The sequence below is a fragment of the Stenella coeruleoalba genome (assembly GCF_951394435.1).
Source record: "Stenella coeruleoalba genome assembly, chromosome: 2".
NCBI classification, from domain to species: domain Eukaryota; kingdom Metazoa; phylum Chordata; class Mammalia; order Artiodactyla; family Delphinidae; genus Stenella; species Stenella coeruleoalba.
Genome location: NC_137147.1, coordinates 26,360,507 through 26,386,493, shown reverse-complemented (window position 1 = coordinate 26,386,493; position 25,987 = coordinate 26,360,507). Strand labels below are relative to the sequence as shown.

Sequence of the window (25,987 nt, the reverse complement as noted above, 5' to 3'; positions counted from 1 at the left end):
CTTCTTTCTTATCTGATTATGAAAATCCCTTTTTTAAAGGTTTGGACAGAAACTTAAAATAGCCTTTGATAGAATTCCTATCAGTTCCTCTGTAATCCCGTGTCCTTATTAGCAAACTTAGACTTTCTTCTCCAAGGATGAGCAAATATTTTAAAATCTTGGGGCCTGGGAGTAGATAGTATAGCTTAAAAGAAAGCTCCGTGGAGAAGATTCAGAGGAGCTGCCAACCTCCAAAATAAGTTTAATCAAGAAAGAAAACAACATTTTAGAAAATCCCTAATGTGCATTGGTGTGTAGAGCTAGAAAAATCTATCTAAGAGAGAGCAAGCAGTCTGGGGTCAGGAACGATTAAATGGAAATGAGAACACCTGAGTGAAAAATTGGGTTGAACACAGTGAATCGAGATTGGGCACTGCAGAAAATTGAATTAATGAAATTCAGGACAGATTTTTAAAATTCTGCCAAAATTCTGAGGAAAAGGTATACAAAGGTAAAAATGATGAGAGAAAAGATAGGTTCAACCTAAAATAGTGAATTCCAGAATGAGAATAGAATAGTCATTATTATAGGCAAAATAGACCTAACATAAGGACATAAAGGGTTTTGAACAATATAACTAATAAGATTAAATTAACAGACATGCAATTTTATGCCCTGCAGAGCTCCCAGGGAGTATTTTTCAAAACGAAACTATCTCAGTGTAAATCCTAAAAAATCGGAAATTATACAGTCTTCATTCTCTGACCACTTTACAATAAAATGAGATATTAAACATATAGACAAATGTCCAAATAATTTTAGAATGTTAAAACATTCTTTTAAGTAACGTGGATCAAAATTATTTTGGAAACTACCTTGAAAATAAGAATTGTACATATCAGAACAAGACAAGAAAGCCCACTCTAGCCACCTTTATTCAGCAGTTAGGCAAGAAAAAGAAATAAAAGGCATCAGTGTGGAAAGTAAGAAGTAAAACTATCTATTTGCAGAATGCCACTATTTGCAGATGACATGATATTGCATACAGGTTGCATACAACCCTAAAGACCCCACCAAAAGACTGTTAGAAGTCATACATGAATTCAGTGAAATTTCAGGATACAAAATTAATATACAGAAATCTGTTGAATTTCTCTACACTAACAATAAACTATAAGAAAGAGAAATTAAGAAAAGAGTGCCTTTTACAATTACATCAGAAAGAATAAAATACCTAGGAATAAATATAACCAAGGAGGTGAGAAGATCTGTTCGCTGAACGCTATAAGGCACTGATGAAAGAAATTGAAGACAAACATAAATGGAAAGATATTCCATGCTTATGGATTGGAAGAATTAATATTGTTAAAATGTCCAGACTTCCCAAAGCAATCTACAGATTCAGTGCAATCCCTATCACAATTCCAATGGCATTTCTCACAGAAATAGAACCAAAATCCTAAAATTTGTATGGAACCACAGAAGACCCAAATAGCCCAAGCAATCTTGAGAAAGGAAAACAAAGCTGGAGGCATCATGCTCCCTGATTTGAAACGATATTACAAAGCTACAGTGATCAAAACAGCATTGGCATAAAAACAGACACATAGATCAATGGAACAGAATAGAGATCCCAGAAATAAATCCAGACATATATGGTCAATTAATTTACGACAAAGGAGCCAAGAATATACAAAGGGGAAAGGACAGTCTCTTTAATAAATGGTGTTGGAAAAATTGAATAGCCACATGCAAAAGAATGAAACTGGACTACTATCTTAAAACATACACAAAAATTAACTCAAAATGAATTAAAGACTTGAATGTAAGAATGGAAACCATAAAACTCCTAAAAGAAAACGTAGGCAGTAATCTCCTTGACTTGGTCGTGGCGATGAGTTTTTGGATTTGACAACAAAAGCAAAAATAAACAAGTGGAGGGCTTCCCTGGTGGCGCAGTGGTTGAGAGTCTGCCTCCCAATGCAGGGGACACAGGTTCGTGCCCCGGTCCGGGAAGATCCCACATGCCGTGGAGCGGCTGAGCCCGTGAGCCATGGCCGCTGAGCCTGTGCATCCGGAGCCTGTGCTCCGCAACGGGAGAGGCCACAACAGTGAGAGGCCCGCATACTGCAAAAAAAAAAAAAAAAAGAAATTTGCTAAGAGAGTAGAACTTAAATGTTCTCACCAAGGAGAAGGAGAAGAAAGAAAAAGGTAAGTATGTGAGGTAAATAACTAGATAGGGGAATCCTTCCACAATGCATATGTATGTCAAATCACCACGATGTACTTTGAATATCTTGTGATTTTATATGTCAAGTCAATAAAGCTGAAATAATTTTTAAAAACAAGAAAAAGAATTATATGTATCAAAACTTATATTTGAAATTTAGGCAAAGATGCACTCAAAGGTAAATTCATAATTATTTTCAGTGTTAAATATGTAAAGATTGTAGAGAAATTAACCAAGATACAAATGGCAAATTAGCTTCAACCAATATAGTGGTTTCAGCTGATTACAGCAGAGCGTCAGGTTAAAAAGAATTATGAGGACTTCTGTGAGCTCAGCAAGACAGAGTGCTGTGATAGATTAGTAATGTCTGATGTTGAGCGTAGTGAATATGCACGCCACATATTTGTCATACCTGAACTAAGCTTCCATCTCTAGAAGTTAAAAAAGGGTCAATAAAACAAAGCTAAGAAAAACAGATCAAAGGAAATCAAGAAGAAAGCAATATAAACTGAAAAGCAAGCAGCAAAATTAGTTAAATCCAAAACCTTGTTTAGTTCGGGGTAGGGGGACAGGGAAGGAGAAAATAAACACAGTTCTGCCAGAAAAATAAGAGAATTAAAAATAGAAGTTTTTAAAAGTAGATATAGGGGAGATTGAAAAATTATGAGGACACTGCACACAATCGTATGCTACTAAATTTTTTAAACTGGATGAAAGATAATATTTTGAAAAATATGAACTATCAAAATTGGTTCTTGAATAAAAAAAAAACCCAAGTAGAACACAGTAGAAGTTTTTAAACTATCCAAATGGGTTCTTAAAGAAATAGGGTACACACGTAGGCCTAGGAAGCAATTTTAAAATATTGTCTTTAAAGTAGTTCTTTGAACCTTTTTCCTGAAATATTTGGAGGCTTCCAGCTGCCTGCAAAGTAAAGTTGAGAGTCCTTACTCTGGACATTGAAGCCCTCTGCAGTTTGTCCTCCGTCCTATCTCCAGTCTGCTTCACACATGGCTCCATTCATTGTTCCTACCTGCTCATGTCATGCCCCCTGCACAGAATGCCCTTAACTATCTTGAATCTAAGTCCTGCCTTTTATTCAAGATCAGGTTCTAATTTATCATCTTGACACAGCTTGACCAGATGCCCCATTCTCAGCTCCTCAGCTGACTCTTCCATCTGCCTCCTTGTCTTATTTTTCCTTTTCATATGTGTTCTGCTTTTCGTTAAGTCTATTAGGGACAGATATCTTGTCTTCATCCTTTTATCATATATATACTGAATGTGCACTGCTGTGCATTGCTGTAAATACTGGTGATGACACCAGTGGACGAGACAGACATGAGCCCTCTTTTCATGAAGGTTGTTTTTGAGAGACAGGAGAGAAGTTCAGCCCCTGATATGGCTTATATTCATGATAAGTTCTCAGGAAATGGTAGTGAAGGAGGTGGTGGTGAAGATAGAGATGGTGGCACCATAGTATTTTGCATCAAGGATCACTAAATAACAATTATCTCTTCGTTAGTTATTTAGACCATGTAGAGGAGTGTATGGGAGGCAGTAGAGTACAACTGCTAATATCCCAAGATTTCGAATTAGACTTGAATCCTGGCTCCTTTACTTAATTGACTGTTATTTAGGGATACCTCTAAGCTTCTGTTTTGTTATCTGCAAAATATTACCTACATCGTGGAGCTGTTCTTAGGATTAAAGGAGATCGTGTGTTTCCCTGACATATATTAAGTGTCCATTGCATGCCGGTTGGTGTAGTTTGTAATCCCTGCTGCCGTTATTGTTCCCTGTTAAAAGAAATCTCACTTTTGTTGTTAGTAAACTGATATTCATAAGTATGATTTGGCTCTAGCTAGCAAGGCTATGGAAATTCACACACATTCTGATTTCCTGAACACTAATAACTCTAATGACTACTGAAGGCAAAGGCTTAGTTTCAAACAAAACAAAAGATTAGATTTGGACTTACTGACTTCCAGTCAAGTTGGCTCCGTAAGTTCTCACTTAGTATTCCGCCTCTGCTTCAAATAGCAGTGATAGATAAAAAGCTTAAAGAAGAAAAAAGAAACAAGGGAAGCATCTCCTTGGCCCCAAAGTGTACAGAAATGAATAGCAATCAGTGAATGAGGCTGAAGCAACAAGTTTTCTGAGCCCTGCTGTGGAAGCAGGCAGTGGCAGCCTGGAGCTCAGCTCCCGTGGCGTATTGGGGCCTGAGAGTACCCTACCCGAGAGGAGAGACTCATTAGTAGAAAATAAAACAGTGATTTTTTTCAACTGGAGATGATGTTGCCCCCCAGAGGACATTTGACAATGTCTGGAGTCATTGGTTGTCATAATTGAGCGGGGGGAGGGGGGAGGGGGAGGGGTGTTGCTACTGGCATCTAATGAATAGAGTCTAGGGATGCTACTAAACGTCCTGCAAAGCACAGGACAGTTCCCCACAGTGAAGAATTACCCAGTCCAAAATGTCAGTAGTACCAAGGTTGAAAAATCCTGAGCTAAAGAATGCACTGGGCTCTTCTACAGGGAGACTGACAAAGCTGACATGGACCCACTGGCTGAGGCTCCATCTTTATATAAGGCTATGGGCCTACAGAGTTAGAAAGGTAATGAAATACCCTTGCAACTGTTCATGTCTCAGAACTCACCTGGATTTCTATTTATGTCTGAGGCAGGGGCACCAGAATACCACTGTAAAGTCTGGTTCTGGACTGGGGTCAGGGGGACTGGATAGAGGCAACTGTAAAATCTTCAGACTGGGAGGGGTGAGCAAGTAGGGAGACAAAGGGGGGAAGTGATTTCTATTCAAAATGAGCCTGCAAACCCAAATTCTAAAACGCATGAATAAATCTAATATTAAGAAGGATTGCCAGCAGAATCAGCAACTGGGCCATGAATTCCTTGCAGATGAAATTAATATTTTTGAATGGTCAGACATATTAGATCATGTATCTAACAGTATCTTGTGGAACATGACATGTGACTCTGATAGGAATATCAGAAGAGAGAGCTGAAGGATAGATGAACAAGCAATACTTTAAAAAATAACAGCATTAATCATTAGAGAAATGCAAATCAAAACTACAATGAGGTATCATCTCACACCGGTCAGAATGGCCATCATCAAAAAATCTAGAAAGAATAATGCTGGATAGGGTGTGGAGAAAAGGGAACACTCTTGCACTGCTGGTGGGAATGTGAATTGGTACAGCCACTATGGAGAACAGTATGGAGGTTCCTTAAAAAACTACAAATAGAACTACCATATGACCCAGCAATCCCACTACTGGGCATATACCCTGAGAAAACCATAATTCAAAAAGAGTCACGTACCACAATGTTCATTGCGGCTCTATTTACAATAACCAGGACATGGAAGTGACCAAAGTGTCCATCGACAGATGAATGGATAAAGAAGATGTGGCACAGATATACAATGGAATATTACTCAGCCATAAAAAGAAACAAAATTGAGTTATTTGTAGTGAGGTGGATGGACCTAGAGTCTGTCATACAGAGTGAAGTAAGTCAGAAAGAGAAAGACAAATACCGTATGCTAACACATATATATGGAATTTAAGAAAAAAAAATTTCATGAAGAACCTAGGGGTAAGAGAGGACTAAGGACACAGACCTACTAGAGAATGGACTTGAGGATATGGGGGGGCGGGAAGGGTGAGCTGTGACAAAGCAAGAGAGTGGCATGGACATATATACACTACCAAACGTAAAATGGATAGCTAGTGGGAAGCAGCCACATAGCACAGGGAGATCAGCTTGGTGCTCTGTGACCACCTAGAGGGGTGGGATAGGGAGGGTGGGAGGGAGGGAGATGCAAGAGGGAAGAGATATGGGAACATATGTATATGTATAGCTGATTCACTTTGTTATAAAGCAGAAACTAACACACCATTGTAAAGCAATTATACTCCAATAAAGATGTAAAGAAAAAATTTTAACTAGCTGAGAATTTTCTGGAACTGGAGAAAGATACGAGTCCTCAGCTAAAAAAAAAAATCATTTCTTGTACCAAAATAAATGCACCTCTAGACACATCATAGTGACAGTGCAGACCATCAAGCATAAATGGGGAGTCTCACGTATTATCTGAAAGAAAATTCACTTTAACTACAAAGGAAAACAGAATACCAGCATTCTTCTCTTCAGAAGTAATAAGTGGCAGAAGACGAGAGCTAATATAGCTTTACAATGTTGAGATAAAGTAACTTTGAGTCTAGAATTTTATATATAGCTAAATTGTCATTCAAGAAAGAAGGCAAAAAATAATAATAATTTGAGGGCTTCCCTGGTGGCGCAGTGGTTGAGAGTCCGCCTGCCGATGCAGGGCACACGGGTTCGTGCCCCGGCCCGGGAGGATCCCACATGCCACGGAGCAGCTGGGCCCGTGAGCCATGGCCACTGAGCCTGTGTGTCAGGAGCCTGTGCTCCACAACGGGAGAGGCCACAGCAGTGAGAGGCCCGTGTACCACAAAATAAATAAATAAATAAATAATTTGAGATATTCAAGGTCTAAGAGTATACCACCCATGGCCTTCACTGAAAGAAATAGCAAAGATAAAAGTGAACACAGAATAACATGAAACAGTGAAGTGCAAAAATTTTATAAAATGTCTATAAATGTTAGTGACTATAAAAATAATTGTTGGTCTTCTTTAAGAAGATAAAACACATTTAAGACAACAACAGGATTCAGGGACAAGAGTAGTCAGTGGATAGTAAATGTATAACAGAGCTGTGTCAAGTTTAAGCACAGGACAGAATACTGAATGGCTTTATACTTTCTTAGAAAATAATAGCTAAATAATTAACATACAGTCTATTGCTTTCAAACCAACAGAGGGGAAGAGAAAGGAATGTAGAAACTCTATGAATCCAGTGGGAGGCAGGAAATGAAGGGGAAAAAAAGCAAAGGAAAAAGATGGTAAATGGAAAATTTAAACTAAGATAAAGTAAAACACATGTGTAATCACAATAAATGTTAACAGATTATACTCTTCTATTAAAAGATAGATTACCAAATTCCATTTTTTAAAATGCTCAGTTATAAGCTGCTTAAAAGAGACATACCTAAAGTAAAATCTTGCAGAAAAGTCAAAGATTGGAAAAAGGTAAACCATGCAATACTAATTAAAAGGAAAACTAGTATATCCATAGATAAAATTAAGCAAACATCATTGATAGGGATAAAGAAAAGCACTTGTATGCACTTAACATAACTTCAAAATATATAAATCAAAAGCTAACAAATTATTTAAGAGAAATTCACAAATTATCATGGTGACTAATTTATTTAAATATACTTCTATCATTAACTGACAGGTAACTCAAACAAAAATTTCTGAAGATTTTGAATATTTGAAATGGAGAATTAACAGTTTGCTTTAGTAAGTGGCTTTTAATCTTTTTTGACCACCACTCATAATTTAAAAATACATTTTGTATGCAACCCAGTAAAAATATCTCTATGTATATGAAATAAAAGTTTCACGAAATACTACTTCCTATCCTTTTAATTCATTAATTATTATTTTGTTTTCACAGACATTATGCACTGAAGCATAATTACACATGAAAACACTTGAGAGAGTGTACCTAGTCCATAAAGTTGGTGATGATCCTATTTCTCTCACTGGGATTTTAAACTCTCCCTAGGATATGACACTTTGGAACTATAAACTTCATAGAACAGGTGAAGCCATGGAGGCCAGAACAGTTCACACCAACTGACCCATGATCATAACACCCAAGGGAGAAGAGCCGTAGTAATTGTTCATGTTCATTCAGGCTTACCCAAATCTTCCCGACTGGATCTCAAGTGAGATAGTATTAAGTGCTGGCTCCTTCTTTATTGTAGAGTTTGATATTTCAGTCTCAAGGTGTTATTTCTAAGACTTGAGAAGCTAGATCTTGCGAACAGCCTCGCGAAAGAAACGGTACTGGGTTTAAAGAAAGACTGTGATGTCTGCTCTAATCTAAAGACTTGTGTTTTAGAAATGACTTTTTTTTTTTAACATCTTTATTGGAGTATAATTGCTTTACAATGGTGTGTTAGTTTCTGCTTTATAGCAAAGTGAATCAGCTATACATATACATATGTTCCCATATCTCTTTCTTCCCTCTTGCATCTCCCTCCCTCCCACCCTCCCTATCCCACCCCTCTAGGTGGTCACAAACCACCTAGCTGATCTCCCTGTGCTATGCGGCTGCTTCCCACTAGCTCTCTTACATTTGGTAGTGTATATATGTCCATGCCACTCTCTCACTTCGTCACAGCTTACCCTTCCCCCTCCCCATATCCTCAAGTCCATTCTCTAGTAGGTCTGTGTCTTTATTCCCATCTCACCCCTAGGTTCTTCATGACCTTTTTTTTTTTTCTTAGGTTCCATATATATGTGTTAGCATATGGTATTTGTTTTACTCTTTCTGACCTACTGCACTCTGTATGACAGACTCTAGGTCCATCCACCTCACTACAAATAACTCAATTTTGTTTCTTTTTATGGCTGAGTAATATTCCATTGTATATATGTGCCACATCTTCTTTATCCATTCATTCTTTTTTCTTTATTCTGCTCTGCAGTAGTTATTTCCACTATTTTATCTTCCAGGTCACTTATCTGTTCTTCTGCCTCCGTTATTCTGCTATTGATCCCTTCTAGAGAACTTTTAATTTCATTTATTGTGTTGGTCATCATTGTTTGCTCTTTACTTCTTCTAGGTCCTTGTTAAACGTTTCTTGTATTTTCTCCATTCTATTTCCAAGATTTTGGATCATCTTTACTATCATTATTCTGAATTCTTTTTCAGGTAGACTGCCTATTTCCTCTTCATTTATTAGGTCTGGTGGGTTTTTACCTTGCTCCTTCATCTGCTGTGTGTTTTTCTGTCTTCTCATTTTGCTTATCTTACTGTGTTTGGGGTCTCCTTTTCACAGGCTGCAGGTTCGTAGTTCCCATTGTTTTTGGTGTCTGTCCCCAGTGGCTAAGGTCGGTTCAGTGGGCTGTGTAGGCTTTCTGGTGGAGTTGACTAGTTCCTGTGTTCTGGTGGATGAGGCTGGATCTTGTCTTTCTGGTAGGCAGGTCCTCGTCTGGTGGTGTGTTTTGGGGTGTCTGTGGCCTTATTACGACTTTAGGCAGCCTCTCTGGTAATGGATGGGGTTGTGTTCTTGTCTTGATAGTTGTTTGGCATAGGGTGTCCAGCACTGTAGCTTGCTGGTCATTGAGGGAAGCTGGGTCTTGGCGTTGAGATGGAGATCTCTGGGAGACTTTCGCCATTTGATATTACATGGAGCTGGGTGGTCTCCTGTGGACCAGTGTCCTGAAGTTGGCTCTCCCACCTCAGAGGCACAGCACTGACTCCTGGCTGGAGCACCGAGAACCTTTCATCCACATGCCTCAGAATAAAAGGGAGAAAAAATAGAAATAAAGAAAGAAAGAGGATAAAATAAAGTAACGTAAAATAAAATAAAGTTATTAAAATCTTAAATAATTATTAAGAAAAAAATTTTTAAGTAAAAAAAGAAAAAAAAATGGACGGACAGAACCCTAGGACAAATGGTGGAAGCAAAGCCATACAGACAAAATCTCACACAGAAGCATACACATACACACTCACAAAAAGAGGAAAAGGGGAAAAAATCATATATCTTGCTCTCAAAGTCCACCTCCTCAATTTTGGGATGATTCGTTGTCTATTCATGTATTCCACAGATGTAGGGTACATCAAGTTGATTGTGGAGCTTTAATCCGCTGCTCCTGAGGCTGCTGGGAGAGATTTCCCTTTCTGTCCTTTGTTCTCACAACTCCCCGGGTTCAGCTTTGGATCTGGCCCCACCTCTGCGTGTAGGTCGCCTGAGGGCATCTGTTCTTCGCTCAGACAGGACGGGGTTAAAAGAGCAGCTGATTAGGGGGCTCTGGCTCACTCAGGCCGGAGGGAAGGAGGGCTACGGATACAGGCTCCTATCCTTTTTAAAATGCTGATTGTGTCTCCTAAATTGATTTTACAACCCCGTTATGAGTCACAACTCACAGGAAAACATTAATAGCCATGCACAGACTCCTGGGCCCAAAAGGGATAATATACATTCTTTTAAAGTATACGTGGAATATTTATAAAACTTCAGCACATACTGTGTCACAAATGAAGGCTCCACCCATTTCAAAACATCAATATCACACTCTATCTTATTATTTCTAAATTAAGTATATTTATTATAGTTATAGTTTTTTTTAAGGCCTATGTGTTTGAAATTTTTTTTAAATAGGGTAATACTCAGTTGTTAAAGAGGTAGTCATAAGGAAAATCGTAAAACATTTCGAACTGAATGGCTATGAAAGTATGACATATCAAATTTGTGGGATAGCCAAAACTACTCGAAAGTAAATTTGTAATCTTAGATACATTTATTACAAAGACAGGAAGGATTGAAGATCAGTGAGTTAATCATTTAACTTGAAACGCTATAAAAGAAACAACAGAGTAATTAATAAAAATAAAATAATAAAAATATAGAAATCACTTAGAAGAGCCTGGCACACGGGAGAACATGAGAGAACAGTGCCTCAGTCAGTGTCTGGCACGTTAGGTGTTCATTAAATACTTGGTGCAGGAATGAATGAAATTGACAGCAAACAATAGCGAGGCTTACCTCTGCAATGACTAATAAATAAGAAAAAGAGAAAGTCCCACATAACTAATATTAGGGATGAAAAGGAATGTACCAAGAAATATGATGGATTAGATCATGTGTAGTATGTTTATAAAATGAGTCCTGTGCACCGCTACTACACACAAGTTGACCTCATTAAGTGTTTCTTTTTTTTTTTTTTTTTTTTGCCGTACGCAGGCCTCTCGCGCAGCCTCAGCGGCCATGGCTCACAGGCCTAGCCGCTCCACGGCATGTGGGATCTTCCCGGACCGGGGCACGAACCCGTGTCCCCTGCATCAGCAGGCAGACTCTCAACCACTGCGCTACCAGGGAAGCCCACTAAATATTTCTTGAATTGGTTTTGGAACCAGACCCACATTAACAATGTTCTAATTGTTATTTGCTAAGGAGTAACATGTTAGCTTCTGTTTGTGAAATGCATATGTAATCCCTGGACAGGATTACACAAACACTTGTGTGCACGTAGGTATGTTGTAAGGAAAATTATAAGACATTTAATCTGTGAGTAAATGTTCACTAAGAAAAGTCAAAGTCTTTTTTTTGGAATTCAGTTCTTTAACCTAACTTGCATCTTAGGATTTCCTCTGTCCTTTGAGAATTGAAAAGTGGTTGATTGTCACCGGTATTTTACAAAAATGATCAAGTTTGAGGGTTTTTCTTTTCAGGACCTTCACAGATGCCACCGTGGCCACTTGCCACACCCTGACAAGATCAGCATTTCTCGCTCTACTCTTTCTGTAGAATCTTGAGCATTTTCCTTTTGTATGTCCTTCCTTCTACAGACGGGTCGTCCCTGATGTGGTGACATGAATCCAAGATAGACTTCACTAAACCAGTGAAATAGAAAACTAGTACCTCTGTGTTAGAGATGTGGAAAGCCTTGAAATATAGCACCAAACCAGTCAACCTTGTGAAGTAATGAACAAAACAGATCTTAAAGAAAGAATATCACTTTCAGGAAAGCTTCCACTGATTAAAATAATGGCCTGGGGTGGGGTGTGGGGAGGAAACCACAAATAAAGGAAATACAGACCCATGAAAAGACATATCACCCTTACCAGCAAAATGGATAATGGGGATTTTACTCATTATAACCCTCCTTGGTGATGGCATGTTATATAGGCCTGCTGTATGGTGTGGTCTTGATGCCAGTGGAACTGCTAGCCAGCCATTTGATCAGCTTGTATTCCCTAAGTAGAGACTTGCACTACAAGAAGTCTTTCAAAATAATAAATGCAGTATTTATTAAAGACAGTATTTCCACTTACAGAGATATGATTTGTTTGTAACGTATCATTGAACAACATCTTTGAAAGGCCCAGAAGAGTTGTTTCCCCTCAATGCCCATATCAGGATCTTTCTTGGGCTGCAGGAACATGGAAGAGGCAAGAGGAGTAGAGAGAAATGGAGCAAGTGAATTGAATTCTGGGTTAGGAAGTACATATTTAATTTTTAAGGAAACTCTTTAGGTACTAGCTATGAACACGTCCCAAGGAAAGTTCCTGCCTTCATGGAGATGTCACTGGTAATGGAGGTCTTCTAATTCTTCATTGCCACTGTATATGGCCACATATCTTATTTCAGTTTTTAAGTGGCTCCGTCAATCAGGAATCCTGTCCTTCAGCAGCTTTTGATGATTAGAGACAGTTCACCTGCAGAGAAGGGTCTGAACTAAGCCCATGACCACAGCTGAGATTGTAGTAAGCCTCTAACACTCAACCTTTGACTACATCTCCTTTCCGTCTCCTAGAACTTGCACCATTTCCGAGAATAACAATTAAGGAAAACTACAGGATCAGATAGCATACCTAGCACTCTTCTTGGTTTGAACTCTAACTTTTGTGTGATATAACGTTAACGGCACCTTTCTCATCCCATCTTTTCAGTATTTCTCACCGCAAAACTCTTGAACTTTTTTTTTTTTTTTAATTTATTTTGGCTGCTCCAGGTCCTAGCTGTGGCTTGCAGGCTCTTAGTTGTGACATGGGGACTCTTAGTTGTGGCATGCGTGCGGGATCTAGTTCCCTGACCAGGGATCGAACCCAGGCCCCATGCATTGGGAGCGGGGAGTCTTACCCACTGGATCACCAGGGAAGTCCCTGCATACTTTTATAACTCATCTTTCTGAATTCATCTTTAGCCACCTCTTTGTATTCCATTTGTACTGTGATCAGAACACCACAATGTAGCTGCATCCAACACACATTTAACTTTGCACATTCAGCTATTCAGAGAGAAAGAGAAAGTACAATTTCGATAGTGGCTGATTCTACTTGATATTCCCCTCAAGACAAGATGGGAGATGCGTGCTTCTCTTATAGAAAGAGCATCCCACTGTACTATGTGTAATTCTCATGCTTAAAGACGCATATTCTATATGACAAGCCAGCTACTTCATTTGGTGCACAGTTGAAGAAACAGTGGTTAATTCTGATACTGGCAGGGGAAAAAGATGTGTATTAGCTTTATTAAGACACAGGTTGTCAACCTCAAATGAGACCTCTCTTCCAAAGGGAGTTTAAGAGTAATTTTGACTGATTTTGATTTCTGACTGGTAGGTTGCCAATAATTACCTTTTGGCTTCAATAGCAAATCACTGTTAAGTTGCAAGTTCTGAATATCTGTGGTCATTCTTCTACAGTTTAGCACCAATAATCCATACTGAATTAGAATCAATGAGTCATCCAACTTAATATTTTTTATGTAGATAGGCTTATAGTGAATGCAAAGATTGTCAATATTCCTAAGTAAAAATAAAAATACTAGTAATAGTTAATGTTTATTTAGCCCTTAATGTAAAACCCAACACTGTACTAGGATGTGCTTTACATCCACCATCTTATTTAATCCTCAACAACACTATGACGTAGGTCCTGTTACCTTAATGTCAAAGCCCAGTAACAGACTTAGAAACAACCAAGGGGGGTACTTCCCTGGTGGTGCAGTGGTTAAGAATCCGCCTGCCAATGCAGGGGACATGGGATCAATCCCTGGTCCTGGAAGATCCCACATGCAGCGGAGCAACTAAGGCCATGCACCACAACTACTGAGCCCGCGTGCCACAACTACTGAAGCCCATGTGCCTAGAGCCCGTGCTCCGCAACAAGAGAAGCCACCGCAATGAGAAGCCCAAACACCACAAGGAAGAGTGGCCCCCACTCGCCACAACTAGAGAAAGCCAGCACACAGCAACAGACCCAACATAGCCAAAAATAAATAAATAAATTTATTTTTTTTTTAAAAAAAGAAAAGAAACAACCAAGGGAACATATACATACCTTTCTATGTAAATACTTCCTAAAACACAAGTACTTTCAGGAAAGCAGCAAAGAATCATTGCAGAAGCAGATCAGCAAGTGCAAATTAACATACAGCCTCTAGACAAACGATGTTTTAAAAGTTCTCATTTCGGAGTGGTTTGTCCAGAAGTTGGAACATATTTTCCCAAGGAAATGATGTTATCACAGCAAAAGCATATTTACCCATGATGTGCCTAAAGTTGTAATAACATAAACCCAAACCATTTTGTGTACCAGTGTCTCTATGGAAAAATTTACTCTGAGTTTCCCCTTGGACATCTGTGGACACATTTCTCCTCCACTGGGGAGAAGGGGACCTCGTGCGAGAAACAGTAGGACCGTTCAGAATGTTCAAAGTCGGAATCAGCAATGGCTCCTGAGGCCTGTGGTGGGAGTTGCTGGAGGGAGGAGGATGGAAGAGTGAGTAGAACTGGGTACAAAGGGGACACAGGGGCTGGAGATCTTGGGTAAGGAAGAGGAGGAAGCCTATAAAGGTGAAGGGTGGGAGAGGAATTCCAGAGAGGAGAGGAGAAAGAAGTCACTAGCTCTAAACCCCCAGGGACTCTTCACATGCCTCCGGAAGCTTTCTGTTCCCTGCCCGTATTCTCCTGCCTCCAAAATGTCGCCTGCCTGCTTCCCTTTTTACTGGTAACACTAGGGCTTCCTCCAGGACACTGAGATCAGCCCTGTAAGTTTTCTTGACTTAGCTTCTCCTAACACAAGTGAATGGGCCTTTGGGTTTTTTAACTTTTATAAAGGAGAGAGCCCATGCTAGGCCCTCCAGAACTTTGCCTTTTTCACTTGGACCTGGAAGCACAAATATCGGCCTACAGATGCTTTGGATGTTTTTTTGGGTCCATAAGGGGCTTAAATTGCATACGCATTCCAGATGTAGCTCTCCGAGGCTGAGGCTTGGGAAAAGGGAAAAAGCCCTCTGCTCCTTTCTCTTCTTTTTGTGGTTCCCCTGTCCTCAAAGCGAAAGTGGAAAGGAGTGGGCAGCACCCAGATCGAGGCTAGCTAGAGGGGAAGGGCTGTGAGACAGTGTGATCCTTGCATCGCTGCTGGGGTGTGTTCTCAAGTGGCACATCTCCATCAGGGGTGTAGGGGCCACCTGGGCACCTAAGCCTCTCCCAGCGCTTCCCATCCCACCTTCCTCTACTCACCAGTCAGTGTTTCCCTGACTTCTCTGGTGATATGAATCACCTGGGCACCTGGGGCGCTAAAAAAAGCCTAGGTTCTCAAGGCCTATCCGAGACCACTGAATCAGAATCTCCAAGTGAAGGGCCTGGAAAGCTATGTGACTGACAGGCGAGCCCAGGTGATTCCCGTCAGGGATGTTTGGCAAACACTGCCTGACTAACCACCACCCACGCGCACACTCTGATGGTCTTTAAAGTCTCCCAGGACATTCTAAGCCCCTTTCTGCCTCAGAATCATTAGATGGACATTTCTTCTCCGTGAAAGGCTCTTTCCTGTTCCCTGCTCTTGGCTAATGCCTGCTTCTCCTGACTTCAGGACGTGCCTGAAGCACGGTTTCCTCAGAAAGGCCATCCTTGACCACTCTCCTCACCATGTACACAACCAATGGTTTTTATTTAGTTAGTTAAAATTTCATTTATTTATTTATTTTAAATTTTTCATTCATTCATTTATTTATTTTTGGCTGTGCGCGGGCTTTCTCTAGTTGTGGCGAGCGGGGGCTACTCTTCGTTGCGGTGTGCGGGCTTCTCATTGTGGTGGCTTCTCTTGTTGCGGAGCACGGGCTCTAGGCACGCGGGCTTCAGTAGTTGTGGCACACGGGCTCAGTAGTTGTGGCATGGGAGCTCTAGAGTGCAGGCTCAGTAGTTGTGGCACACAGGCTTAGTTGCTCTGCGGCATGTGGGATCTTCCTGGACCAGGGCTCGAACCCGCCCTTGCGTTGGCAGATGGATTCTTAACCACTGCACCACCAGGGAAGCCCTATTTATTTTTTTTTTGAAGAGGTTTTTTCTTTTGGCCGCGCAGCGTGACTTGGGGGATCTCTGTTCCCTGACCAGGGAGGGGTTGATCCTGGGCCATGGCAGTAAAAGCCTGAATCCTAACCACTAGGCCACCAGGGAAATCCCTTTCTCCTCACCATCTAAATCAGGTTCCCTGTTTCATTCTCTCATAACACCTTGTGCTTTTTCTCCGTAGCATTTATCACACAGTTTGTATCTTATGGATTTGCCAAATGCCTACCTCCTCACTAGCACCAAGCGCAGGAATGCTTAATGAGTATTTTTTGCTTGAGTGAGTAAATGGAAAAGTAGTGTTGGGCGAAGGTACTACAGGTTGGGTTGGATGCTGCTCAACAAATAAAGAACCGAGTATGAGAACTTTAATCTCCCAGGTAAAATTGTTACATGTCAGCTAAAGTCAAGGGAGATGGGCCCAACAAATAAGTGTATTAATGGGGCAGTGGGTGAGATTACTTCAAAAAATATTTATTAAGTACCTAGTGTGTGCAAAATGCAATATTAGGAGCTATGGATACAACACTGAATGAGACTGAACGCACATTCTAGCAAGGATGACAGCTGTTAAGCGACCAGTTACACGGTTCTATAATTTTGGTAAATGCAATGAAAGAATGACAAAGCTGTAAGAGCCTATAACAGGGAGACCTGGCGTGGTCTGTAGGGCATCAGGCCAGTCATAGAACTTCTAAGACAAGTGGCTGGGGAAACCGTGCCCAAAGAATCTAATAGACTCTGTCCTATCTCTTGTCAACGGTGGCACGAGGGGAGGTGCCTCTGGATATGGCTTCTCAACCTCGGCACAGCTGACATCTTGGACCAGAATATTCTTTGTTTTGGGGCACTTTCTAGTGCACCGTAGGAAAGGCTTAGCACCATTCCTGGCCTCTACCCACTGGATGCCGTAGGCCCCGCAGTTGTGACAACCACAGATATCTCAACATCACCAAGTGTCCCCTGTGAGAATGTGGGGGGAGGAAGCAAAATCTGCCCCCCTCCCTCCCCCAGTTGAGAATCACTGCTCTACGTGAAACTTTTTTTTTTTAATGTCTTTACTTATGATTTATCCAAGTCAATACCAGGAACTTAATTTATTCATTCAGTAAGTATTTGTTGAATGCTTAGGCACTGGGGACACAGTAGTGATCAAAGCCCGTGCTTTCTTGAAGCTGTGTTCCGATGGGGAGAGATGGACAATAAATTTTAAAATATGTAACATTTCAGAAGTAGGGGATAGGTTGGTCTTAGAAGTTCTTTCTGATAAGACGACATTTGACTTGAAAGAAGAAAGGGAATGAGTGGCAACACCAAAAGCAAGAGGCAGAGCCATTGCAGGGCTGTAGTTGACCTCACCTTTCTGTCTTCAGGTCTAACCAAGCTGCTTGTGTTTCAGAGCGTCCTCCACAGAAGGGCAGCTGGACGGACTCCAGAGCAGCCTTAACTCTGCAGCCTTTGTGCCCATCACCAGCTCCACAGGTCAGTTCCAGGTGGGACAGCGGGCAGGGTCTGGGCCAGCAAGTTCTCTCCTGCCTCTGAAGAGAGCTCCAGCTCAGAGAACGAAGCATCCAGGCCTCTGGAGCACTGGCAAGTGGGCATTTTGTTACTCTCTTCTTCCAAATGACAGTGACATTTTAGGATGAAATGGTTTTCCAGAACTAGTTTGGGGTAGGCAAAATTTCCCCGTCTGGTAGAATGTTATCAGATTTGCAGCATTTAGTAAAAAGCCTGTATTTGACTGGTGTTCTACTGTTTCTATGGTATTTCCACATGTAGTATCTCACACTAAATCCTCACCACAACCCTGTGAGGTATAGCTTTGTCACCTCCACATGAGAAAACAGAAGCTCAGGAAGTCAAGGGGCCTGTGGGAGACGATCCAGGCATGCAGAGCTGGAGCTGTGGTCTAATCTGCGTCCTGTCATGCTAATGTCAGGTTGCCAGGTAGTTGCTGAGGACCTCAAGCCTCTCAGCATAGAAGTCAGGCATCATTGGTCCAGGGATAGTTTTCTGTGAGGAATAATTCATAAAAATATACTAATAGGTAATCAGAAGACTGAAAGCAAACCCACTTGGATTCAACTCCACAAGTGTTTTTTTTTTTGAGCACCTCCTGTGGAGAAAGTAACATGCTGGGCACTGGGGTGCGTAAAGGGTGAACTAGACAGTCCCTGCTGTCAGGGAGCCTAGAGGCCGGGAGAGAGGGAGGTCGGCGGGAGCCTGCTGTGTGGAGTGGGGAGGGATGTCTGGCACTGGGGACGCAGAGAATGACAACAGACAGCCTTGGCGCATCGCTGTGTGCCGGGCACACTTCTGAACGCTTAACGTTTGTTCACAAAGCATGCATGTAACGTAGCAGCTGTAGTCCTCGTTTTACGGCTGAAGAAATAAAGACACAGACAGATTATGAAACGTTATCTCAAATCTCACGGCTAGTGAATGGTGGAGCAGTGTTTGAACCCAAGGGCCAACCTGACCCCGGCTCTTTAGGGGTTGGGGAGGACTTCCTAGAGGAAGAAGCATCTAAGCTGGGGTTTGACTGTAGACAGTCAGCCGGGAGAGGGGAGGTGCGGGGTGGAAGGAGTTCCAGGAAGAGGGAACAATGTGGGCAAAGGCCAGTTGAGGGAAGGGGGCGGGTGGTGAAAAGGTGCTGTGTTCAGGGAGCCCTCGTCCTGAGGACTGGGATCTGAGCCGGGAGCGGCAAGAGAATAGGCTGTAGAGGTAGCAGGGCCAGCCTAGGAGCCGCGGAGGGAACTTGTTCTTGAGAGCAGTAGGGGGCCATCGAGGAGCTTAAGGGCAGGGTGCAAAGGTGTGTGTGTGTGTGTGTGTGTGTGTGACGTAATACACCTTCAAATGATTACAAGATCGCTAAGGAGCCTGGTTAGTTTGACTGTATTATGGGGATAATTCCATATACCTCATAGGCTTACTGTGAGGTTTAAAGGAAGCAGTATACAGAGAAAGACTCTATAACTGCACCCAAGTCAGGTAATAATGTGAAAAGAGTATAAAGATCTTGTTTTCCACTTAAACTCTTTGAACCTGAATTCCAGAAATATTTGATGGGAATATAAACCCCCCTTTCCCCAAAAAAAGAATTACTAGAAGATGGTAGTTATTTTTCAGGAAGTGAAATCTCCGCCTTGGAACTCTTATGGCCTGAGAACTGAGTGGCTAAGAGAACCGTGGACTAGTTGCAGGGTTTCCATGAGAGACGGCTTTTAGAGCCTCTGTAGCTCTTCAGATTTGCTGGGGCTGGAGACGCTTCCAAAGCTGAGGAGATCCAGGAAACCTGCGTATTTCATTTGTGTGTCTAATTGATACATTAAGTATGGACTTGAACTCTTTGCATGCACTCTGGGTGAGCAAGTTGAAATTTGAGGGACAGGTGGGTCATACTTTCAGCATCTTGATCATGAATTGGTGTTTACCGACTGTTGACGGTACTTAGAAGTTTTTGTAACAGTTGTACTGAACTTGCTATCAGTATAGAACCACAGAGCAAGGAGGAGCTGTACTTCTCCCTGGCTTCTAGTATCTATCTTTTCTCCCTGCTTCTACCTTAAGGTAAGTGCAGTATTCTTCTCACCTTGTTTAGGTAGCCTGCTGTTTACTGCTGTTGTCTCCAAATGACTCTGGGCCTCTAAAGTCCTTTGAATTTGTTCCTCTTCTATGACTTTCCTGGTGTTCCTGATACTTAAAGAAATGCAGATGAACATGATGTAGCAAGGTTCAGGCACTTTCCATACTTCCCAGTAAATGTTTTACCTTGGCAACATAATGATAACTAACCCTGTTAGAGTCATTTACAGAGCTAGTAAATAACTACCTGGCACTTAAGTGTTTCACCTACAAATTACGTTTTTCTTTATTACACATAGATTTAAAGGTGTTATTCTAGGGGTTTAGAAGCATGTCCTTTAACAGGGAGAAGGTTAGGTTGCTATTAAAAACATTTTTCTTTAAACCCACAAGAAGGAAGAACAACCCCTAATAAGTCAAAACGTTTACACATCTCTCTGAGAGCTGGGAAGTTTTGCGTGTATAGGAATCACTAGACTGACTATGAAAGGTATTTAGCCCCTGTCTGGTCTGGTTAACTCAGTTATTGAGTCCGTGAATATAGCAAAAGTCTGCTTCCTGACCCCTTGACCCTTCTAGCCCAACCAGGCCTTCAAGCTGTGCGACCTTGTTCATCAGATAGTCTGAATGAGATAGATAGTGGTTCATCCCAGGGCGCGGTTGAAAAGCAAGTCAGTCCTTTCCCGCTGATGGTGGCCTAGTGGCATTCTTGTTACTATGAACATTAAATGAGGTAGTGAATGGGAAAGCTCTTAGCAGAGTGTCTGGAATGCTCCATGAGTGTTAACTTTCCTTGACTTCCCTACCTCAGGCTATATATTCTGTGTTTGCTATAGAAGGGGAAGGTGTAGAGTCAGCAAATTTGGAAATCTGAGAAGGAAGCCGGAGTGAGGGCCTTTGGCTCAAAGCCAAAGCCATTGGCCTTCCTTCTTTATAACCATGGTGTTCTTCTTGAGGTCTGAAGTGGTGATGGTGAACTAAAATAGCAGAGAGCAAGAGATTAGATAACTGGCATTTCTCTCATGCTGATTTGATGGTGTAAACTACCATTGTTGTAGGGCCTGAAGCCATACCAGCTGCCCTCATCCCAGCCGCTTAGCTTATGCCTAAGCTTTTCCTGTCCTGGAGCCCAGCCTCTATATGCACTCCGCCCAACTTTTTTTTTTTTTTTTTAAGCTCTTGTAGATCTATAGTTGGAGGAAGGGACCATACCACCTTTTGAACACCAATGCTGGATTACATTTACAAGGAGTGAGAAACAGTGTCCCGCGTTAAGCGTTTATCATTTCGGACCCTGGTAAAATTCAGGGTAGCTTTATGCTCTTTGCGTGGGGACAAGGCAGCAGCACGTCAGTGTGCCTCTGCCTGCCCACTTCGTTGTCTCTAAGTGAGACAACAAGAGAAAGGAACTTATTTTAATATAAAGTAAACCCAGTGGAGCCCAAACCCTAAGGATCTAGAAATCACTTTGACTTTCAAATGAAATTATTTGCCTGGCAGCTCTCAGCAGACTGACCTATTTTCACTATCAGATTCTTGTTCGTTTCACATGCGTTGTATAGTTGTTGGAGATCCCGGGTGGATTTGGAGTATAATAAATTAATAATAAAAATAAACTCTTGAGATGCTTGCCCTAGTGTCTTATACCCTTTATTGCTCCCAAAACGTTCTTCTCTCCCCAGAGTCAAAGGGACAAGAATTTGGGTCTACTACCCACTTTTAATGCTGTTAGAAAGCAAGAGAGAGAGAGGATGGATATGATGTTTGGCTGGCAATGGCGCGCCAGCATCGGGGAGAATGATGATCCCCTAAAGTCTAATTTTAGATTTGACCTCTTGTCCTTTCAGCCAAGATTAAATAAAGTGTTAAGTGGGGATTTTTTTTACATTTTTCAGGATCTTTGGACGCTCCCCAAGTTATTTTTGCCAGATCCAAACCCTTGCCCACACAATCTGGAGCCCTTGCTACAGTTATAGGACAGAGAAAATCAAAGTCGGTGAAGTCAGGGCCAATTTAAGGTAACAGTAAGAAATAAGAGCATTTTTTAAATTATAACTTGCTGACTTTACGCCACAGCAAGAGACTTAATAGCTGTCAAGAGAAGTGATATTTTCTCAAAATGACAAGGAAATTGGCATTTTATAAAACCAAAGCTCAGAAGGACTCTCCAAATCTGTGGGTCCAACTACTGCTAGCTTGCTTCTATGTTGACCTACCAGTAGGTGGCACTGTGGCAGTAAGAAATTTCCTTCCTATTATGGAGGCATTTGATGAAAAGTATGGGGACATTCAGGCCAATCAGAGAAAGAAACTAAAGCCAAAATTGAGTTATTCACAGGTAAAATGTAACAGACTATACTGAAAAGCATGACATTTGAAGATCAAATTACAATTGCATCTAAAGAGAATATTTTTTATTAAAGATATTTATTATTAAAGAAGGCTTTTAGACTACCGTTGGATAGTTTGTGAACTGGATTTTCAGCTAATGGGAGACAGGCAGGGAACACATTTTTTTAAATTGTTTTGTGAGATTGATTAAGCTTCTTTCTGAGTTACTTAATATAAGCATATACTATAATGGGCAGCAAAACGAACTATAAACCCCATCCTACCACTCATCCAAAAAAAGCTCCTACATTAAAGAAATGGCCTGACTTTGATCATGTGAGGCTGTACCCACACTTCATCAGTGCTACCCCCAGTATTTTGTTGCCAGCTATCGCCTTCAAAACTTTCCAGAAAATTCAATGAAACTGCAAAGTTTTGATGATTTCTTTCCTCTTTGCTCTACCCTACACACTAAAGCATTAATGGCACACCTGCTATGAGCTTAATACTCTTCTTACCTCTAGGGGAATATTTATAAACTTATTTGAGAAGCATTATTCATCAAACTACCCCAGGAGAGCAAAGGAGGGAGGAAAATTATTTACCCACCACAGGATTCATTTACATTGGACCAGAAAGCTTCAAATATCTTTCCCCAGCCCATCTAAACTCTTTCCAAAAAGGAATGAGAAGAGAGAAGGGAACACCAAATCCATGGCTTGGTCATCTACCTACCAAAATGTACCAGAGAAACTGAAAACAACCAGAGTTGCATTGGTAATACTTAACCAATGGTCCTTTAATCCTGATACTAAGCAGCCTGTCCGGTGATGTGTTCATCACTAATAACATATATTATAGAAAGCTAAAGCAAGAAGGTCAATATTTCCTTCAGGAGACTGGCAGCCAGAAGAATGAATATGACATCAAGCTCCAAACCAAACCAGCAGCCTGCCAAGAAGCACTAATGTCCGTCCGTTTCCAGACTGTGAGACTTGGACCTGCCTCAGTTGTAATATCACTTTCCTTGAACCTATTTCACTAGTATCCCTTACAATCCACCCAGAACATTACATGGCAAAATAGGATCATCAGCAAAAAAGCCTTGGGAAAGAGCCCATCTCTCAACACTTAAATCTGTGTTGCAGACACAGCCCCACTGAGCCTGAGCTGTACATAAAGATGGGGGATGCTGTACTGAGGTGGTGAGACCACATGCCAGATGTGTGTGAACCCAGAGACAGTAGGTGCAGCATACTGCTGGGAGACTCCAGGGGCAGGCCTGGCGGATGGCAGATGGCAGTGGGCTGCCTCTCCTTGATCAGGGGAGTTAGGTAGTTTACAAAGTGAAGAGGCAGAACCCCAGAGTCCACAGCCCATCACCCAGATGCATGCTTTATTTTTGTTTAAATGCAGTGTAGACAGAATCACTGCTTGGGCAGAGACCCCTTCATCCCATCCACAGTCATGAATGAATGTCACCACCAGCTGTGACAGTCCTAGAACCTCTTCATATATGGGTTTAGAGAGGCAGTCGGGTTAAATTCAAGGATTTGACATGTGTTTGCCTAGCATGTTATATATAAGACTGACAAAGCATCAGTTGTTCTTATCAAAGAATGAGAGGTGCTGAAGGATATTGGGGACTCAAGACTATTTAAGACCCCCAATATGCTGCCCCAGGCAAGTGTCGTATTTAAATATATGCATTATTCTGTGTCTTCTTGGATTCTTTATTGTCAATTTGACATCCATTCGTCACAGAGTCAAGTATCTTAACTATATTTTCTGTATTCTTGTTGCTTTGGCATTTGGGGACCTTACAGACTGCCCCTGCCAGGCGAGCTAATTCCTAAAGATAATAACAACTTGCCCACAAGCATGCCTTTCACACACAAACCAGCCAATCCTACATTTATATCCCCGACCACCTCCTTATCTAACTCTCACATGGCAAGTCAAAATTTCCCTTGCCCTAAATCATTCCAGCGCCAGGAGCCAAGCAACTAGAGACCACCCCTATAGCCCAAAGCCCGCCCGAATTATTTAAACTAGCCAGTCTTAAGCTGTTTACCCTGCCCTGCCTAGCCTTTCCCAAGGAAACCCCAAATAAGGCTCTGGCCTAGACTTTCCCCTCACTCCTGTGTTCTGTCTCCTGAGCACGCTGATGTTTGCCCCTGTGACCCTGCGTGGCGTGCAGTGACCCCCTCTCTGGGACCTGCAAGTAAAATCAGCTTCTTCCTGCCAGGCCTTGTTCTTACATCCTCCTTGGCCGTGCGGACCGTTGCACACCATACCCGACATGTACGTTCTTAAAACAGACATCAGCAGGAAGAATAACTTTGATTTGTAGTACAAGGAACCAGGAAAAAATCAGAATCAATTAGGTTTGTATCACCCAGTTCTAAGCAACTGGTCACAGTACTTACTTCATTATAGGCTGTATTGCACAAGTGATGTTTTAACAGTATGTGTTTTGCTAGTCTCAGTCTGGCTGCAGCCACACAAGAAGGATGTGGATCCCTCTACATGGCAAGATCACCTGGCTGCTAGCCATTGAAATTTCATGCTTTCCTGTCCTGAGGCCTCTTTCATTTCATTTAGTAACTCTTTCTACATTCAGCAACAAAACTCAAACATAGCTGAACAACCTGGTTGGAAATGGGGGAGGAAACAGCCTGGATTTCAGTTTGTGGGGGAAAAGGGGTACTTCTAAGAACCCACCCAAAGGGAGTTCATTTGCCTTAAAGAAAACCAGGGAACTCTATTTCTGACACAGATTAAGAAATGGACTACTGAGATAACATCTGAAAACTGATATTGTCTCTTGCTGAGCTGGCAAAGCCCCAAAAGAGGAGTGATGATTCTTCAATTGTTAACAATTACTACTTTGTTACTAAGAGACAAGGGAAGTGCATTGGCTCCTTTCTCAACTTACATTTACGTTACAGAAGCACACATGCCTCCTGGAAAAAATGCCTGGCACCCTGCATTGTTAGAGCTGTACCTACCACTGCATCCTGTAGCAGATTGGTGCTGTCCTGTGTAATATCCATTCACTTTGAGTGGAAAAAGATCCTGTTTGTTCTTGTAGTTCTGAATTGGGCAAGTAACCAGTACAACGTTGCCTTACTCTGGGAGTCTTTATACTTATCACTACAAGTTATCAATCTATGCTCTGTGGTTATTCATCCCATGAACCCACACATCGTGCTTCTAGCTTCAATGAGATGCTTGTTATAGGGACATACCTTTGCTTTACCATCCTTTTATCCGTAGGACATCATTGCCCCTAAAAGTTCTAAAGAAAGGAAACAGCATGCTAAGCCATGCCTGTCTTTGGAAAAAACAAGTTTTGCCCATGGAAATATTTACAGCTCTGCTTGCCTGATCTGTAGAATTTGAACTGGGTCGCAAAGAGTGTAGGTAGGTAATGCAGGGCGTGGAGAAAGGTGACTTGCAGTATATTGCCCTGTTGGCATGGTTGGCATTGGTATTTATTCTGTATCCTTTCAAGTTATGATTGTAAGGCAAAAGACTCAGATTCTCTTAAGTCCCCAGAATGAAGAGCATCACTAGTAAAACAACAGTCTCCTGTAGTTCTTTGTTCTTGCCTTTTGCACATGCAAGTATGTCCATTTCGGGCTTCTGTAAGTATCAAGGAGCCCTCTTCTCTTGAAACTTAAACCCAGGATAACTAGTTATGTGATACCAGAGAGGAGCAGCTTGAATGTGTGGAATGTCCCTTTAGCTACATCAATAAAACATAGCACGTATCCCCAGTATAAAATGGGGATATACCTGGGAAAGCCGACCTGGTTGTAAGAGGGTGTGAAGAGAAAAGTCAGCTGGTTAGAAGTTGCTGTTTTAG

General features: G+C 41.5%; 1 protein-coding gene across 12 annotated transcripts in view; it reads left to right on the top strand.

Moving 5' to 3' along the window:
* Positions 1–25,987, top strand: part of TTLL5 (tubulin tyrosine ligase like 5) — a 305,934-nt gene that overhangs the window by 232,946 nt on the left and 47,001 nt on the right. For all 12 annotated transcript variants that reach the window (XM_079908860.1, XM_079908866.1, XM_079908864.1 and 9 more), the window contains one exon: positions 17,600–17,682. In XM_079908860.1, the coding sequence (XP_079764986.1) occupies positions 17,600–17,682 (83 nt within the window). The remainder of the gene's footprint in view (positions 1–17,599; positions 17,683–25,987) is intronic.